The following is a 20,795-nucleotide window of genomic DNA, read 5'->3' as shown; positions in this document are numbered from 1 at the left end:
AACACCAACTTTGGACTGAAGCTTAAGTGAGCAGTCTAAATGCTGCATTTAGTTTTCCTTTTGCAGAGGCATTTTTTGTCACATTGTATAATATTTGTGGTTAGAGACAACTGTTTTGAACAAGAACCTTTTTCTTTTGTCTGCACTGCCTTTTGTTGCACACTTCTCTTTTAAACACCGGGTAATTATCCCATTTAGGGCTGAATCCAAACAACATGGCAGCCATAGAAATAACAAACATGCTGTGTAATGGTGTATGTCAAATTTTCTGTCTGTTTTTAGACTCTTTTGTGTATGTGAAAGCAGACTATTGGGAGGAGACCACTGACGCATGCGGACCACATGGGCATAGCTTGTATTGTCCACTTGCAGTTGCATCATGGTATATTTTAAAACCTGTCAAATCCATGGGAAGACATTGTTTTATTCCCATCTTGGAGAATGTACAAAGAAATTAACACTGTAAATTGCCTTTTTCATATTTTTTCATTTTATTTTCAGTATGTAGAGCCTTTGCCAATTTCATTTGCCTTGGCTAAAGCTGTGTTTTTGCCACAGTATCTTTTATTAGCTGTTTCTGCTACTTCCAATAATATCAAAAGCAGAAACAAGATCCTGTAAAAGGCTGCTTCTAGAAGACGTTTTTTTTTTTGAGTGTAAAAGATTGACATTGCTCCAAAAAACATGTTCCTTTTGTCAAGTCAGGTAGACAGTCTCTCCTTCTATATGTCAGGTAAAGGTATTTTTTTCTTTCCTCCTGGTCTTTGTGCATCCACTCTGACACTTTTTCAGCCTACCCAGTGTGCTGTAGCCCTACTTGTCTTCAGCCTCCATAAATTCTCCAATATAACCGTCTTCCTGTCTGCACTGCACTGGCACCCAGTGGCTGCTCACACACAATCCAAAGCAGACTCTTTCCTCTGCTGGTGTTCCAGTGGAGAGGTAATCTTTTCCAACTCAGTCAGAACTGAAGTCCAACTCTGTGCCCACCTGACCCCTCAGATCCTGCGTTTTTCTCAAATGCACCCATGCACACACAATACCTTTACTTTTGTTGCTGTTGTTATTCTGCAGTTTAATTATAATGCGTGCAAGTGTTTATTAACTTAAACATCTGGGAGCTTATTTTGTGCTTTTTTCACATTAATTTATTTAATTATATCTTTGGTTCCCTCATATCAAAGTACAAACTCTTGCAATCTGCAAATAAAGTGCAGCAACATGAACATAAACACTTGAATCCAGGACTTTTGCCATTAGCCTTTTCTTTGACACAGAGACAGAGCAGCCTCTAGTGGTAAAGTTAATGATTGGGCATTGTCTCCATCCCCACCATACGGTACAGATAGTTATTTTATTGATTATTACAGTGCAGAGTTTAGACCACATCAATAAAGTGTTATAACTGAACCCTACTGTTATTCTGGAAGTGTTCAGTAAAGAGTGGCAGATTGCAGTTCACCTTTAGATCTCCTGATTGGACTGTGTAAAATGGAGTTTGACTATTAAAAAGTAATGGACTGATGTTGAAAACTTGGATTGGAAAAAATATTTTTCCTTTATCTCCAGCAACACTGGTTCACAATTGCCACCTCATATCTACTGTGATGAAGTTTTAAACCTATTCTGGCTATAAAAAGCTATAAGCCTAATTGTAACCTTACTCTGAACTGTAGTCTAATTCAGACATTGGCTTGACTTTACATAATTTAATTGGTGGTTCTGTCAAAGTAGTTTTAGAGTTTCTGGTCAAGCCTTTTTTTTCAGTAAGATTTGACTTACCATCTTAATCGTTGAGATATGCCTTGATGGGGACACTTCTCTACACAGCTTTACATGCGTTTTACACACAAATCCAGTTTAATGCAGTGATCTAAGCTGTGTACTGAGGAGAAAAGAAACAAATACAACCACTGAAATTACCATTCAGACTGTGTGCTATACATGCCTATGCATTTTTAAAGAGTTACTTCCTTGTTCAGCAGTGACCTAAAAAGGTTACACGTGCTCAATTAGCAGCTGAGCCAGAACAGAGACTCTGATAATCGCAATATAGCCTTTGTAAGCTTGGCACCAAGGATGTGTATGTATATTCAATACTCATTTCGTCCGGGAATTAGTGAGTCTTTGTTAGTGCTTGCATCAGTCCACAAAGGCAGTTTCTAAATGAGTGGAAAAGAGCATCCTGCATGGCTTCCAATTTGCTGAAACAGTTAGGTTTCCTCATTGTTAGGGGAGCCGTTCGATGCCGGGTTCAGTCATCTCTGGGACCTACTTTGTGGATGCAAGTATTATTCATGTTCAGAAACAATGGTTCAGTAGCCCCTTAGTTGTTTATAAAAGTCGATTTCTGAATTTCACAATGTGCCTCTTGAAACCTACAGAGTCAACCTGCAAGGAGGTTTCAGTCTTCCAAAGTATGAAGCCAAAATTTTACATGTTCATTATTGGTTTTTGATCCCTGATGAGTGTGTTAACCTTCAATTTGGTAGATTGATCATGATTATTTAACAGCGTGAAAGAAAATGTGACAGAAAAATAAAGAAGAAGCCCAAGGACAGATGTAGCTTTTAAAAGGCACCTTTGTCATTTAGATGAAGCTTGAGTCTTAGATGATCAACTGATGTGGAATGGCAGTGTAGCTGAATATGATTTGATGCTTCTGATTAGTGTTGCAGCGTTGGGAGGAAGTTTCTACATGGGTGTTCACTCTAAACAGCTCAAGAGCCAATTACCTCCAACAATGTTTGGATAAGTACCACTCAGTATCACTTACACAGTCGCAAACTCCGATTCTCAAACATATGCGTGAACACACTTGTTCCTACACACAGGCAGCTGAAATTAACGTAGACAGTCCTCATGCCCATCATCAACTCAGATAGACAGATGCATCGAGCGCGCATGGAGAGAGGGAAAAAAAAGAAAGAAAAAGCATCCATCCATTAGCTATACCCGCTTATCCTTTAGAGGGTCGCAGGGAGGCAAAAAAACATTTTTCCAAATTGACTTGTAGATGGCTCTCATCTTCGTCTATCAGCAGAATGCCTGTGTTTTGGGAGGACAGAGCAGGTGTGGATGGGAGAGTGATGAGGTGGAAGGGATGCTGAGAGCAAACCAGAATGGTTTACCACAGGGGACGAGGCTGAGCAAACAGCAAACAGTTGTTGCACTCAATGTGGAGAGAAATACTGGCATTGACACCTGGCTGTAAGATCTATCTACACATACATATGGATATATCTATATATAAAGGATGTTTGCATATGAGACCTGAGCTTCAGAGTGATTTAATCATCAGATGTATCTTTACTGTGATTGAATTGAAATGGTACACCCGCAGGAGGAACAATAGACAGGAGAGGTGGGAGAGCGTGCAAGTTTTCATATATTTGCATGAACCAGTCTTAAATATTTGTATTCGTCACAGCAGATATAATGTTGTTATACAATGGACAGTGGAGCTTGTTTTTATTTATTATTTATTTATTTTTGAGATTCTCATTCAAATGGCAAGAGTTTTCCACTTGTAGACTCAAGTGGTAGGATGGGAGGCCTGTTTGGCCAGGAGGGAGCCCAGTGTCCATCGCCCTTAATGAACACACATGGGTGCTGAATGAAACATGAGTAAATATACAAGTTTGCTGGCATTTCTGCTGCAAGCCAGGTCTCACATATGTGGTCTGGCGGATGTGAGGTTGTTAAGAGCAGCAAGTCTGCGTGTGTGTCGAGTAAGCTTGGTTGGCAATATAATGAGTTGTGTACTCTGATGGAACCAGGAGAGGAAGTCTTGATCTAGAACAGCTAAAAAACAAATCACAGAAAGTATTTGTGTAGTCAGATCCTATAAATAGTGTAAGCAGGGAATTTAACTTATGATGAAAATGAAGGTGCAGATGTTATATATCTGAATCATGTCACCATGTTTTTAAATATGTTCAAGAAGATATAATAAATAAGAAATGTAATAAAGCAGAGTAATTATGCCCTCTCAGGACTGATATTTTGTCATGTCATTGCACAAAAAAAAAACAGGTGTAATTAATATTTATATTTAATAAAGTCTGTATTCCTCTCATGTCAGTAGCAGTTAGGGACTTGGTATTATGCATCCTGATTTACTGTCACTTCTCACTGTGAAACTTAGTGGAACTGAGCCACCATCAGTGTAATTAATTACATCTGTGCTTCACTCTCTACAGCATGACTACGGCGAAAAAAAGGTCCATTAACTGAATTATTGTGATAATTCTCACAGTAGACCGCATGCTGTTTTTGCCAAAGAACAGTGATTTTATTTATTGTTTAATTTAGAAAGTTGTTGTTAAACACATTAAAAACATGCTGTGTTCTGTTTAAAGATGCACATTTTTTAAGATATAACATTTTGTGTCTTCATTTTTCATAAACTGTACAAACCTAAGACTGAATTTTCAGATTTTGCAATTCTTTAAAATAAATCTTGATACTTTGCTGTCAGGTTGGTTAATCAGGGTGCATTTGGCATGGTATGTTAGTAGCAAAGAGTTGAAATGTAAAGTTGTAGATTTGCATGTCTTCGCAAATATGACCAAGGAAGTATTTATTTTTCACAGCAGTGAAAACAGCATGTGTTACTAATAACAGTGACTTTGGCTCTGCTCTATTCCAGTTTCCCAGTAAACCCAGTAAGCCATGACAGAGTGGCAGTTAAGCCTGTATTTACAAAACAATGCTTCTGAAACAAAAGCAGCTAAATAAAGTCACCCATCATTCATTTTATCATTAACAACAGTATATCTCTTACTGCAACAAGTCAATATGTCCTCTGTAACCCCTTTCAGACACGAACTCTGTTCCTTTAATCTGACAGCAACTGAACGTGTCGACTTCATGCCTGAATGAGCACTCTGCTCACTTTTCCATAAAAGTCGCACTGGCAGTCTTACTTGATGGGAACTAGTAACATTTCTGTATTACTTTCAATACGGTATACGTCTGAACTGAGACGTCACATTAATAGACAGGCACTCAAAAGCAATAGTACTTCAAGTTCTGTGAAATGATTTGGGGAATGCTTCCACATTTCAACACCAATGTTCATCCAAAAACATCATTGGCAGCACAAAAGACACAGTTAGTGTGCCAAAATAACAACCTTTTTTTCTCTGCAATTTTAAATCTATCAGGCTTGAAATTGAAATGTCCATAATAATAGCTCTTTACTGAGATAAAAATAGACACAAACAGCTTGGATTAATAATCATCACCAATAATTCATGATTTTTAAATTTTTTTTCCGACAAGATGTTAACAGGAGTGGAAGGTTGTTGCCTCCAATTACTTTGGATACACATGAGCCTCTCCAAAGAAAGACAATTGCACAATTTAAGCCCAAAATAACAGCAGCAACTTCATTAATTACTTAAAATTGTAACCAATATAGAGACAGGATATATCAGGATCAGAACAGCAAGTAACATTGTGTACTTGTTTCACATCAAACAAGTGAGTTATCACACAGAGTTCTAGTCTATAAGCTGTAGTTAAATCATTCATGATACTGAGACTGTTTTCGGGTTAAGTCCTGAGCTTTAAGGTTTTACTGTTTAAGAAATCTGAATTAAACAAGACTGTTAGTTTTTTGAACAGCTTGGTAAGCTGCCGTTTAGATTTAGTGTTTTGTTTTTTATTACATTAGTATGCAGGGAAGCCCATGCTCATCGCTGCTCTTTGATAGACATTTCAAACTCCAGACATTTCGACTTCAAATTAGAGCTGCAATAATTTTTTTTATTGTTGTCAACTAATTAATCAATCATAAACTATTTTGGTAATTTATTAGTCCGTTTGAATGCATTGAATCAATATCATTGAATTCAATATTTACTGTTTCTCATACTCCTCAGCGACAGTAAAATTTATATTGTTTGGGTTGTGGACAAAACAAGCCATTGAAGAAAATCATCTTGAACTTTGGGAAATATTGATCAACATTTTTTAGCATTTTCTGACATCATAGACAGAACTACTAATCATTTAATTGAGAAAATAAACAACGGATTAATTAACGACGAAAACAATCATTAGTCGCAGCCCTACTTGAGATGCAGAAAATCACAGATGTAAGCAGCTAATAGCATTAATCATGGCTCGATCCTATTTTACTTTCAGTAATATCAGTGAACCAGTACATACATTAGCATGTCTACTCTTGTGGAGCACCGTAGGAGTCATTATTAATGTTGTTAGTGGCAACTGTGCCATAAAGTCACCTTGAGAAAGTTCTGTTACCACGTTTGCTGCTTGTTAAGCATAAGCTTGTTAAGCCATGGAAATCTTGTCAGTTTATAAAAAGGTCAGTTTTCACTCCGAGGTAAGATGAGTTAGCCACGGCTATGGCTCCGTGACTGGACCCATTTGTGTAAGATGGAGATGATCTTTCTTGAAAGACAAGCAACTGGCTCATCTTGTTAAGCACATTGGTTTGTTTGGGTTGTGGCATTGAAGATAAATGGATCTTGTTGTAATGAGCTGTCAGCAGAATAAATGCTTCAAGTTCCCCTCCTGCTACACACACGCATCCATGAACAGAGTCCAAGGAACTGCAGTCTCAACAAAACCAAGTAGACAATCTTCAGGTTTGACATTTTGACTGTTCAGATTTTGCCGTCTCACTACTTAACCTCTGCAGAAAGGGATGGATGCCAGAATGGGCTCTTGTAGGTCGTACAGTAAATCCATCCTTTGTGTCCCTTTTGTTTTGTCTTTTTTATTACTCAAGGGTAGAAGAATAATAACAAGAATGTTAAGGTTAAGACCATTTAATGATTTTACGTTCAGTGAGGTGCCGCAAAAACCCTGAGGCACTAGTCTTTACACACTCTGTATCCTCAAAATTGAGTAAGTTTTTAGTTTGTTTCGAACAACTTCATGATGAACTATGACAAACCATGTGCTATATGTCTTTCATCCCTTTAATGTGAATGTACGTAGTGAACAAAATGGTTAAAGAAAAGGAACTCCTTGCCGAGTGTCAAGGGCAGTCCACATCTGGGCTTGAAAATCCATAAAGCTACATATCGTCTTGGTCCACACACCTCTAAAGGTTCTCTGAGCCACAGCGTGAAGCTGGCTGATTTAGTTTAGCAATCAATATGTTTTCTGTGAGCATAAGCCACGGTAATCTTTTTACAGCACCTCTTCTCTCCCCCTTTCCTCTCATCCTCTGCCCTTGAGTCAATCCTTCCACCCCTCCATTGTAACACTAAGGCCATGATTGCGTCTAACAACCACTGCGGTTACAGAGTGACAGAAAGAGAGAAACAGAATGAAAAATTGATATCAAGAATAGGGAAGCTACTCTCCCCCAAGTCTCCATGGCACAAGCTGTGTGCTGTGAGACTTGGTCCCATAAAAGTGGATTATGGGAAATAGGTTTCTGCTGCTTGCAGGGCTCTCAGAATGCAGCAAGACAACCCATCTTTTTGACAGGAAATGAACTGCAGCTCCTTCGGTTCAACCAGAACAGTCTAACAAAAATGGAGCGCAACATACGCTACACGTCTCTGTACTTGTAGGACTACAGCTATTTATTCAGCAAGTGATTTCTCCACAGATATACATCACGGAGGTGCAAATAGACAGAAAAATGAAAAATAGATAAGAAAATATGTTAAAAGCTCATGCGCTATTCAAACATATCAGCTCTGCTTGATATCATGGGAGTTCTGTGTCGCTTCTTACTAGAGTGCAGTTTGTCCTTCTTCGTATTCTACCCTTCCCCTACAAAATTCACAGTTCCTTTGTCATTACCATCCTTTCATGCACTTATCATCTCCTGCAGAGAGAAAGAGATTCCAAGAAGTCTGTTCTTATCTTTGCCTGCAGCTCTCTATTCTGCCCCCATTCTGCTGGGGGACATAACTGTTTTATTTATTGGGCTGCCAAGCAGCACACACACAAATATATACAGATCAGTGACAGAACAAGTGTCCACATCCTTTGCTTTAGTAAAAGCACTAATACTATAAAATTACTTTGTTAAGAGAAGTCCTACATTGGAAAAATTAGGTGCTGTCATTATTTCTTTTTGAATGAATGTGCAGATTATTTTTTCCATTAATTGGTTGATTTTTTAGTTTGTAGTGTGTAAGTAGTGAGAAATACCATGACAAATATCCTATTAAATGACTAATTTACAGCTGTATTAGTCCTAATAATTGACAGCAAATTGGTGGGCATTTTTAATTATGACAAGACATTATATTCTGCAAGTTAGTCTTATGCTTTGCGTACAAAAATCTATGTAAAGTACATCTTTACTAAAGTTGTTAGATAATGTAGTGAAGTAAAAGTACTATATTTCCCTCTGTAATGATGTGGACTAGAAGTAGAAAGTAGCATGGAAGAAAAGATCAATTATAGAAAAGCATATTCTGTTTAATCATCTATTTTGCTCTAAATGGTGCCATAATTCACAAAATTAACATTATGCTGTATTCAAAAAGTCTTAGAATTGGGGTTTGAGTCTATGAACTCATTACTGAAGTAACACATCAAAGAGGAAGTAGGATAATTTTCTCGCAGACTTCTATACAGTTGGAACTGTTTTTGCAATCGGAGGAGTCACCCTCTGCTGGCTGTTTGAGAGAAAGCAGGTTAAAGGCACTTTCCATTAGTTTCACCTTTCATACCCAGAGACTACGTCCATCTTTTATATACAGTCACTGGAAAAAAAACACAAGTGAAGTAACTCTAATTTGCGCTTAAGTACAGAACTTGAGCAAATGTGCTGTGTTACATTCTACCACTGATATCCACATACCTTTTGGCCTTCTATCCACGCTAACATTTTCTACACGGCCATTGAGGAACCCTTTAATTCTGTTACTCCTGAGTGTAACAGGTTATTATTGCAAAAATTGACTACAAGAAATGAAATATGGAACAAAATGTACACTGTGTCGATGTTTTTTTTCAGGTTAAATATTTAATTCTTGAGTATGAGCAACCAATGACCCGAGCACCTTTCTTTTAACCTCAAGGAAGCAGAGGGGTACTATAAAATTATCAGCACATGAAACATCATCATAGAAAAACTTCCAGCAGTAAAATCTCCAAATCCCTGTCTCTGAATGATGCAGGAGGCCAGCAGCTGGACTGGGCACTGGAACATGCCAGGATTGCAGATATTTATTATGAACTGCTGTCGAGTTGTTTTCATGGAATTCAGAATTTGTAGCTGCTCCCCTGACTGTTGAATACAACATTTAGATTCTTTTATAGATACCTGTAGAAGTGGAGATATGATACTTTGTTCTTTCTTTCTTTCTTTGTCAGGGACAACAACTTCATTAAGGACTTTCCCCAGCTAGCTGATGGTCTCATGGTCATCCCCTTACCGGTGGAGGAACAGTGTCGAGGGGTTTTGTCAGAACCGCTGCCCAACCTGCAGCTCCTCACAGGTGACAGTATTTGGGGAAGTCTTGGGACATGTGGGTTTTGTTCTATTATTTCTTTCCTTTGGAGAGCCATTTTATTCTTTGCACTTTTCTCTAGCAATTAATCAAATGGCTTTCTGTCATCTGTCTTTTTTTTCCAATTTTGAACTGACTGAAGCCAATTACAAAACATAGCGCCCGTGTTCATCTTTAACAGATTGTGTCTGTAAAAACTCCCAGTAATGTCTCAGTATGTTGTTGTTGCTGACGCATTGTTTTTCTTCTGCAAAATCCAAAGTGTAACATTATTTATTATGACATAATCAGATATAGGCTGATTCTTGATTATTCTTCTGTGCCTCTCTGCTGTTAAACCGTAGATCCAATTGTGAAATGCAGTCACATAGACCAAGCATTACCCAAACAGTATAGAAGGCTTTATAAACTTAAACACTTAACCTACCCACCGTTTCATCCCGTTATCTTTACATTTTTCACCCATTTTATCCTATCCTGTGTGGGCCAAGCAGACATTTGGCTTGAAACATGCACCTCCACCTCTGCTCCCTAATCCTTCCATTAGCTAAATTGGTATTTGGTCCACCCTGACCCCTGAGATATTTTACTTTGGTTGTGCTTTCACCACAATTGGACACACACACATGCACAGAAAGTAAATTGCCCCTTTTTTTCCCACTGTACACGACTGTCTCAGGTGTAAAACATTTACCAGAGGCACAAGCTCAAAGTTCACATAAGCAGTTTATTTTTTCATTTTTTTTCTCTTTCCTTGCTCTTCACTTTTATAGCTTTAGTTCTAAACTGGTGTGAAAGTTTGATAATTGAATTGCAGAGAAAGGCAAGATTGCTCCCACTTCTAATGTCAGGAATCCAATTGGAGTTCAAGCGGTGCTATATATCACCATTGTTCCAGGAGCAGCTGGGATGTAGGCTGTGATAATAAATGATGTTAAAGCAATAAGAGACACCAATGGTTGTGCAATAAAGTGTACAAATTAAATGATGGATTTAATTTATCTATCCATTTATTTTGAATTTCAGCTTTTCTTTGTAAAGCTGAGGCTTGTAATTTGTTTGAAACTGTTGTATTTTGCTACCTTTCTGACATATGTCCATTTGTTTTCAATTTGTTTTGTTGGCCACATTTTTCTGTCTTTCTTAGGTGATGCCCAGTTCAGTGAGGCGGTGGGATATCCCATGGTGCAACAGTGGAGAGTACGCAGCAATCTGTACAAAGTCAAACTCAGCTCCATTACCTTATCTGTAGGTCAGTGTCATCACTAATGATTTCTATTTAGTATTTTACTCCACTATTTATTTATTTTTTATTCTTATTTTCTTAACTTATTTGTCTTGTATGTCTAAAAAGGAGAAAGTCACCCAGAATTTCTTTGGACATTGTGTACAATGGCAATAAAGCTTCCTTATCTAATAATTATCATACGCAAACATGGTCTCCACTTCCACTGCTACGCCGACGACATACAGATCTACATTTTAACCAAATCCATCACCCCAACAACCTGCTCCACCCTGACCAACTGCCTCAGTGAAATAAAAACATGACTGCAAAATAACTTTGTACAACTCAGCTATGACAAATCGGACACAATAACCATCGGCCCTCACAAAAAAACACCGTCAACTTCACCCTGACCATTGACCACTTCACTCTGTCCCCATCACCTCACATTCGTAATCTGGGACTCATTCTTGACAGCAACCTCACCTTTGAACAACACATCAGCCGGATCACCCAGACTGCCTTCTTTCACAGCTAAAACATCGCCTGCCTCCGCAACTTACTCTCCTTCTCTGCTACTGAAATCCTCATCTACGGATTCATCACATCCCGAATTGACTACTGCAACAACTTCTAAAGTCATCTTCAGAAGTCCTCAATAAACTTTAGTATATCCAGAACTCTGCTTCCTGCCTTCTCACCCACTCCTGCTCCCGTGAACACATCGCCCCTGCTCTCCAAAACCTCCACTGACTCCCTGTCCCACAATGCATCCAGTTCAAAGTCCTCCTTCTGACCCTCAAAGCCCTCCATAACCAAACCTGCTCCACCGACTCCACTGAACCTTGGGAGACAGAGCCTTCTCCATATCTGTCCCCACACTCTGGAACTCCCTGCCCCAACACATCCATGACCACCTAACCACTTTGAAATCACTCCTCAAGTTCCACCTGTTCAGAACTGCTTTTAATACATAATACTAACTTATTTTTATGATGTGTTTTATGACTTGTTTTATGATACTCCTCTGTTTTAATGTTTGCTGATTTTATATATAACTATGTAAAGTGTCTTTGAGTATTTTGAAAAGAGCTATACAAATAAAATTTATCATTATTACTAATTAACACATAAATGTGAAAATGAACATCTTGCTTTGACTGTTTTATCTAACCCTGTATAATTTTAGTGATATTCTGCATATCTACACTAGTCTGACTGTTTTGTTTGGGCAACTGTCTGTGCTCTTGGTAGAAATCAGACCTTGATTTCTGTCTCTCTCACCCTTCTGATACCACCATCTCGTTCTTGACTTGGTAGGCTTTTCCAAGGTGTTAAAAACGCTGTCGGCGGAGAGCACGCGTGAGGAGCTGCTCACTTTTCTCCAGCAATACGGCAGCCATTACGTGTCCGAGGCCCTGTATGGCTCTGAGCTCAGCTGCAGCATCTATTTCCCCAGCAAGAAGGCCCAGCAGCAGCTCTGGCTGCAGTACCAGAAAGGTGAGTGTGCTGACAGAAAGGCCAAAAATCCATATAGTCTGATTTCTTAAGGGATGCACAGAGAAACCATCTTCACATGCAACATATTGATTTAGAGGGGAGATTTGTACAACCTAAAATATGAAATTTTAACTACGTAGGAGTGAAGATTATGTTTTGGAAAACACTAAACTGATTCACTGTCAAGAGTAACCTTAATGTTTTTGACATCAAAGCAATCAACCTGCCACAAATGCACATTTACTATAATTTAACAGAAATACGGTTATACTTTCTCTGGATTTCAACTTACTGAGGTTATATTTAAAGATTCCATTCCTCCCTTAATTCACCTTCTGGTTAAAAACGAGCATAAGCTGCGTGCATTGAATTAAATATCACTGTGACTTAACAGCATCAAATCAGCATCTTGCAGCACTGTTCCATTTAAATGTTTCCTTTTTTCTCCCTGTTTATTTGTGATCCAAAACAGCGATTTTCTGTCAAGCCATTTAGTGTAGCTGATCGGCTCCTGGGTACATACAGTACCCGCTCACCTTTTAGGACAAAAAGAAAACAGGATTTGGGGTAGAGAAGGTCCAAGATTGAACATCCACACCCCCTGAAGTCTGTTTTCAATGCCAGCATGCTGTATGACAGGGACAGAATCCATGTGCCACAGAGGAACACGATTACATTTCAACAAAATCCTTCAGTAGGTGGTTTTAATGATTAGCATTCATCTAGACTGAAACCCAGCGATGGAAGAAATACTTTGATCTTTTATTTAATTAAAAGTACCAAGACCACAGTGTAGTAATAGTCTTTTACAAGGCAAAGTCACGCAATCCAATTTTATTTGAGTAAAAATACAAAAGCATTATTAGAAGTGTCAAAAGTGAAAGTACTGCTTTTGCAAAATGGCCCATTTAAAAATTTTATGTACTTAAGTTATTGATGCATTAATGTGTCTACTTTATGTTGCAGCCAGTAAAAATGAAATGTGGCTCATTTTAAAATGTAACACTACTCATTCACAAGTAGTTTAGTCTACATGAACACATCACAATTTATTTGCTCATTACATGGATTAACAGTCCATAAATAAATTGTGCTTAAGGCTTTGCAGTATTGTTGTGGAGTGAAAGCTACAGTATTTGCCTTTTAAAAAAATTATACCAAGTAAAGCATAAAGTGGCACAAGAATAGAAGCATCCAGCATTTGTGCTTAATTGCAGTGACTGAATATGTCTTTAGTATTATTATTTTACCACTGTGGAAACATATCACTTAAACTGCCTGATCAAATATTTGACTTGAATGATAACATGCATATTGCTGAACCAACCACAGCATATCGAGTTTGTCCTGCGTGAAAGAGCACAGTACAGATCAGGAAAACTATGGGAATGTGTGAATAAATTACATAAAACCTGAGGGAAAATGTGCCATTTTTCAGTAGTATGCTTCAGGCAGTGACTAAAAGTAATAAAGTACTTTTACTTGTGCTATGTAATTTGAGCTGGGAGTATTTCGGTATCTCATATTTTTGTACTTTTTAACCCACATTTATTTGAGTGACAGTTAGAGGTTAAACTGGTAGGTAAAGTTATAAAATTAGCTTCACCTCACTCAACTACCAAATTATCAAAATCGCTTACAAGTTAATTCATCAGTAATTTAAATTTTTTATTTAATGCTTTTATTTTTTATACTTAAAATACACTTGTAATACTTGTATATTTAAACTTCAGTATGATGTTGAATATAGGACCTGTATTTGTAACTTTTCTGAATATTTTTATAGTCACATTGTACTTTTAGGAATCCAAATAGTTCTTCCACCACTGACCTGAAGACATTAGAGTTAGAAAGTGAAAATTACACTAATCATAGGCTTAGAGGGCCTGCTTTATGACATTATACTATCAATATCATTACTATTGCCCTCATCGCCCTCTGCAATAATCCAGATAAACTATATGTAAATAGACTTTACAGCCAGACATGCACTGCAATAAAGTCTTTCTTTAAAATATAGTGGTCATATAAACACAAAGATGTGGCATAAAGAAAACAATTCTACAGATATTTCAGCCATTTGTTTCATAAATGTTTATTGCACTCAAATTATCAACAATACAAACATGAATTTGACTACACAGATGTCCGTAATGTGTTCAACACATTTTTAAAATCATAGCCTCCAAACGACAAACCCTGAAGGATGTGGGAGTTTAGTTCATGGACAAAGTGCAACATAACAAACCAGTAGTATAAATTAAAAACACTGTGCAAGGACATTAGTTCTCTCTGATGAAATAGAAATAAAACATATCCAGATTATGTGAGACACTGATGTTCACCACACTGACACAAGGACACTTGATTTTTCTAGCATTTTATGCATTTTTATGTCAATGTAAATGTTTTGAATATTCTCTAGTAATGACTACTTCTAGTGATCACTTGAAATAAGTGTAGCACTAAAAAAAAACTCTGTTGGCAAGGATGACATGCAGCTGGAAGTCTTAAATCAAAATGTATTTGGTGCTGATATAGCATGGTCTAACAACAAAACAAACACACCACTTAAAATATAAAAGCACAAAGATATGACTGTCACAGCTGACCTACTTCTTTTTCCCTCTCCTAATCTCGTTGCTTATGTGGAAATATCAAAAACACTTATTGTTCATGATAGTTTGATTCATAGATATGCATATTTGAATTTTGCTGTTTAAAAGGGCTCTAGGTGCAGAGTTAAGGTCAGCTTTGTGAAATGATTTAATTTTAAGGCTGAAACTGAGTCAGTATGCGATACACTGTAATGAGCAAATGTGGATTGGAAGATATGCATTTACTATTTATGACTCGTTACATACAGTATTAATATAGGGGATTCAATGATTAACTCGATTCCCCATATTTAGGCCACTAAATATTTTAACTGATTGTTTAGTGAAGTTGTCTTTTGTTATTTTACCTGAAAGTATCATCTTCCTCATGCCTCATTTCGACTCAAAATTTTACACGATAATAAAAAACCAAAACAAATACACAGAGACCTGTTTACTGTGAACAAACACTATGCACGAACTAGCAAAACACTGTATATGGCTGTTGTTGTTACCATATGCACCAACACTTGAGAGAGTTGCAAGTTATCTAGTGTTGAATAAAAACCTGAGGGAGACACGGAAACCAACCTAATGTAACAAAAAGCCAACTTTGGGATGTGATGCTGGAGTTTTCACTCATCATTATCCTCGCAGTGATATTCTGAACACTCCTGGCAGCTGTGATCCCTACAAAGACTGTGCAACCAGAAGGCAGGCTGGAGGAAACATGGCATGGAGCACGCTGTCTGGAATAAATGTCAGGTTTTAACTAAATTCGTAAACATTATTGGAGTTACACACACATCTGCTGTATCGTTACACTTAATGGGATACGGGTGCTGGGTGTTGGCGATACATGCATAGAAGTTTAAAGCCATTTATAGATGATTGGACATAGCGGAAGCAATGTAAATAACAGAGCCTTGAACTTTTAAAAACCCGCCAAGCTTCAAAGGTGATCTGTTATCTTAGGACCTTTCTACTCTGTTCGTAATGGACACATGTCTGTATGAGAGACTAAAAGCAGAAGCTACTGCGTGGGTTTTGCTAAGTAAAACTGCTCAATATGATATTAATGCTACGGGTTAAACAAAAAACAAACAGAAGGGCATGAAAATGTCTGAAATTGAGATGAAATCAATGACTGAGCAGAACAGCCTGAATATGATCTGCAGCAGAAAGACAAGGATTTTATGTGGCGTATTTGAATTCAGCCTGCCTTACACAGACACAGTGAGTGAGGCTGTGGCAGGAACATCGCTGGGAGAAGGTTAAATAAAAAACATATAGACAGAAAAGTGTTTGTAAACCAAACTGTGGATTTTAGTGACCTTTGCTCAGAAAATGTCACTGAAGCTGAAACTGTTTTCTTACTTTGAGGCTGACATACACTGGCGTGCAGGGCAGTATTAGTAAATATAAAAAAAGATAGCAATGTGCTCCAAAAGTACCACAAAAAATAACAACTGTAAAATAAACATCAGAAACTCCTCTGATTGCATTAACTCAGCTACCCTTAAATAAGCTTCAGCAAATAAAAACAGACTTATTTAACATGTAATGTTAAGATGTTTCCTGGCAACATGAGTAAACAAACATCAATCCACAGAACTCCAGTATATGACCTTATCACCACCACCCCATATTTATTTCCTCCACAGTACATCATGTTGTGATTTTGCAGTTTAACCCTTCTTTTCTGTAGATAACTTCATATCCAATATTTAAATGTTCCCTGAATGTTACTGAATGCAATTCAATGAATGCTGGTACTTGATTACTGTATTGCCAGTAGCTCACTGCACAGTAAACTTTAAAGCTGCCAGCTGCATTCAGCAACATCAACGTAAGTCTGTGCTACTAAAACCTAACACTAGGAAACAGTGGCGTGTCGATAATAAAGTGCTTCACAGGCCAAAAGCCTTGGTATGCTTTATTTCATATGCAAATACATGTTCATTTTCAGCTCTTCTTCCTCCCCATTTTTTCTGCTGCAAAGCTGAGCCAAATCAGTGAAAGCCATGCATCAAACACAGTCAGGCTGAATGGTGGATAAAGCAGCCAACAACAGAGGAAGGAAAATCATCTGTACTTTGTGCCTCAGTAGCTTTAACATGAATGGCTCCTGCTGCTTAGTCCAATATGACAATTTGCCAGTCCCTTTGATCTAAAAATTTAGCAAGGTCTGTCTTACTATTATGATCCATTAGTATAACCAGATTGAATTTGAGGTATTAAATTAAAATCCAGTAGGATTCAAACTGAACCTGAACTGACTGAAAACATTCAGTAAATAACTCAATGGAAGCTGGAGTGAAAATAGTCTGGACTGCAGCTAAACTAAAGTGACAAATAATAGTGTGTTTCTTCCGTTTCCAAGCTTCCATACAGACCTACTCAAACATACCTACTAAATCTTTCAAGCTCACGGGCAATTAGACTGGACATTTCTTCTAGGAAGTGGAAGAATGCCTCCTTTGAATGTACGTGTAGACTTTGACACAGTGATCCCAACAATCCAGCACCAGCAGCTGTCCTTTCTGGGTGGTGGCCACTCCCACAGGGCAGGTCAGCCCTTCCTGGATCAGAATATTGAATCCACCTTCTTTGGGAAACTGGAGGATTTCTTTCCTGCCACTGTCTGTAACCAGCAAGTCCCCATTGGCATCCACACACATGCCAGTGATACAGCGGAAGTCCTCTGTCTCTGAGAAGAAGTGGCTGAGCTGTTTGCCAAGCTGGCCATCGGTACCGACTGAACCGATGGAGAAGCCACCCTCCAGGTGTGGCTCATTGTGCCGTTTCTCAAAGTTCAGTGCCAGGCCCTGGGTGAAATACACTGTTCCAGCTGCATCGCATGTCACAAACTTTGGCCGGACAGCAGAGCACAGTCGGTTGTAGCTGACCACACCTACATTGCGGTCCACTGCAAGACACCACAGCTTTCCACCTTCCACGTCTGACACAACAAATTGGCCTGATGGCATGGCAGTAATGCCCCAGGGTTTAATCAGCTGGTTCTTGTGGCAAGCCACACAGTGCCCATCCATGGTGTAGACTTTAACTGAGTTATCATAGTTGTCAGTGACACCGATCAGGCCTTGAGGAGTCACAGCAATAGATAAGGGGATGAGGTTAGGGAGGTCAGCGCCAAGGAAGCTCAGAACGAAGTTGTCAATGCTACTGGCATTGCGCCTGATTTCACGTTGGAAACCTTTGCGATTAAAAATCTGTACACGGTAGTTCCCACGGTCAGCTACCAGTACTTCACCTTGCTGTGCTACGCAGATGCTGACTGGTAAATTGAACATGCCAGGTAAAGCTCCCTTACAACCCATCTTCTTCACAAACTGGCAGACTGGGGGCCCTGAAGTTACCCCAGCTGCACCAGGTGATCCCCCTCCTGCATCCATGGACTTTGACTTAAAGCTACCTGGTGAACCACATACTGTCTCCTCTACAGCTGCCACCATGTCAATATCTCGGTAAAGATCCACCGGAGCCCCCATTGCACCACCTGTAGCCCCTACTGCCCCAGCTACCCCACTGACATCACTCTCAAGTGCAATCTCTAACCCAGTCTCCTCATCATCTGTATTGACAGTGTAAGTGTTTGTGGTCACTTGGCCCACTTCTACAGGTTTAGAGTGCTCTGTTTTGATCAGCTCTGGGTCTTGCAGCTGAAACATTGTGGGTAAACTGCTCCTCAGATCCAGCTCCTCATCATCACTGCTTCCACCATCATCCTTTAGCAAGGCGGTATCGCTCTGCCTCACACGCATTGTCAGATAATCGCAGCGTGACACCACTTTTACCTCTGCAATGTTAAGAAGATATGTCTGCTCCTCTAGGACCTGCGCGTTGAGCTTTTCCACTTCTGCCATGGAAGCTGCGAATGTCCTTCGAGATCTGGTGAGCTCCTCTTGAAGACGCGACTCAGCTGTAGTGTAATCCTGCTGAACTGCTCGGTACTTTAGTCTCAAAGACTTGGTAATGTTTTCAATCGCTGTCTTCTTCTTCTGAATCTCTTCTATAACATCACGGAGAGCAGTCAGCTTTCCGCCCAGTTCTTTACGACGCTGCTCAGCTGCCAACCTTATTGGCTGGACCGAATGGCCTTGATGCAGGTGATCCTCCATTTTACAGAGCTCACAGAGAACTGTGGCGCAGTCGTGGCAGTACTGTCGTGGCAGTCGGTTGCAGCAGGACTTGCACATTAGGGCAGCAGCAGCGGCACTGCAGGATATAGTGCAATCTAGAATCTTGAGCACGGTGAGATTATCAGCCAGCTGGGAGATGCTACTCATTCGGGACACCTTGCTGCAGAAGGGACAGCGGACACCGTTGATGGTATTAGCCAGCAGCTTCTCCAGACACTGCCTGCACACTGTGTGACCACACTGCAGGAGTTTGGGTCTCATTTGCTCCTGGTTGTAGGTCTCCAGGCAGATGGGGCATTCGAGAACCTCTCTCATGAGATCTGGGTCTAGTGGGGGAGATGCAGCCGCCATTATGGTCCTTGAGTGGGGAGAGCAAAAAAGGCAAAGTGTTGTAATATTTCACCATTCTGTGTGAGAGTAAAGCATGTCACACAACTAAGGCGAGAAACTGAGCATCACCACCACCGTAATCAGCTTGTTATGCCTCACAGTTTAGTGTTATGGTGCAGCAGAGCAATCAAATTACACATGACAGGTGCTCATCTGATGCAGGAACTGTCACCGCAACGACACTGCAGTAAATCTAACGTTAGTGGACTAGTTTGAGGCTCATTTGCGGGGCATATGGAGAGCTGTAACTAGCACAGCAAGCTAGTGTTGCAAAGTAGCTAGTTGTCGCTATATAGCCATGTTAACGTCAGAAGAAACTGACAAGGACATGTTATTCCCTTGGCAAAGATAAAAATTAGTCACAACTGAACACACTGACAAAGAAAACAAGCTTCCAAAATAAGGCAACGGTGATAACAGTAGGTAGGTAAGCTAATAGACGAGTGCTGTTTGGCTAGTGCTGCTGTTTCAGGTGAGCTAACTGACACACGATCGTGCCATGCAATGATAATGACCAGCAATGTGATAAGCCAGCGCATTAGCTCATCCCTAACGACACTATCATGCTCTCTGGTTGCTTTATAAGGGGTTGACATTTGCACTTCAGCCTTACAAACGACAAGTAAATCGGAGGCCTCTGCACAAGACAACAAATGTTAACGCTATCTTTAACGCGACAGTGTTATTCAACAGTATTACAGGGCTACTTTTGAAGGACGTGCATTTAAATAGAACATCTGTAGCTCGCCGAAGTGTTTCTCTTTTGGCATTTTTTGCTTTAGAACATTACCTTTTCTTCAGTGTTTGCTGGTTGACAGTGCAGAGGTTGTTGTGGGCGTGCTGCCTCTCTGCTACTGCAGCTGCTAGTGAAAGACTGCAGTGTTGACGACTTTGCGTACGTCGTGACGTATTACGCGCCGCGCCGAGGCTGAACGCTGTTCTGATTGGCTGCTGGGCGGGTTTGTACGGCAAGTTAGGTTACGGCAAGTTCCTGATGATCCACCGAGCATATTTCCATGCGATTTCCGCAAGGTGTAGTGCTAAAAAGTAAATGCATGCCAAGAGCTGATTGCTGTCCGTTGGAGTCAGATTATCTTATGTCTTTGCATTACTTTGTCTACTCTGTGCAGTAGACTGAAGCAATCCAATTGTTTTTACTGCTTGAAATAGCTTTAAAGGACCAATCCAACCCATAAAATGCAGTTTTCTGCATGTAAGTAAGTCATGACAGCCCCTACATTGTGACTGACGTGTCACTGATGCACCAAAATGGCTTGATTTCATTCATAGAGTTTATATTCTAAAGAGTATAACCCATAGGATAATTGCGAAAGGGGTCATTAGTTTAATTATCTATATAAAATCCACCCATCCCATTAAATTATGGTAATTACAGTCTAAACAAACATATTACACATACCTAACACATAAACCCTAAACATTGGAAATTGTTGTTGCC

General features: G+C 39.4%; 2 protein-coding genes across 3 annotated transcripts in view; one reads left to right on the top strand and one right to left on the bottom strand.

The window, feature by feature from the left end:
• LOC111578237 (astrotactin-2) overlaps positions 1-20,795 on the top strand; it is a 398,862-nt gene that overhangs the window by 323,706 nt on the left and 54,361 nt on the right. For both annotated transcript variants that reach the window (XM_055019355.1, XM_055019354.1), the window contains exons 14-16: positions 9,322-9,446; positions 10,606-10,710; positions 12,007-12,186. In XM_055019355.1, coding sequence (XP_054875330.1) covers positions 9,322-9,446; positions 10,606-10,710; positions 12,007-12,186 — 410 coding nt within the window. The remainder of the gene's footprint in view (positions 1-9,321; positions 9,447-10,605; positions 10,711-12,006; positions 12,187-20,795) is intronic.
• Positions 14,266-20,225, bottom strand: trim32 (tripartite motif containing 32). The gene is made up of 2 exons (XM_023284890.3): positions 20,127-20,225; positions 14,266-19,304 (listed from the first exon to the last, which is right to left on the bottom strand). Exon 2 carries the CDS (start codon positions 19,295-19,297, stop codon positions 17,240-17,242), a length of 2,058 nt encoding a protein of 685 aa, XP_023140658.1. The 5' UTR covers positions 19,298-19,304; positions 20,127-20,225; the 3' UTR covers positions 14,266-17,239.

This window comes from Amphiprion ocellaris, chromosome 17 (genome assembly GCF_022539595.1).
Source record: "Amphiprion ocellaris isolate individual 3 ecotype Okinawa chromosome 17, ASM2253959v1, whole genome shotgun sequence".
In the NCBI taxonomy this organism is placed as follows: Eukaryota; Metazoa; Chordata; class Actinopteri; family Pomacentridae; genus Amphiprion; species Amphiprion ocellaris.
The sequence above is the reverse complement of the archived record's forward strand: the minus strand, read 5'-3'. Positions and strand labels throughout refer to the sequence as shown.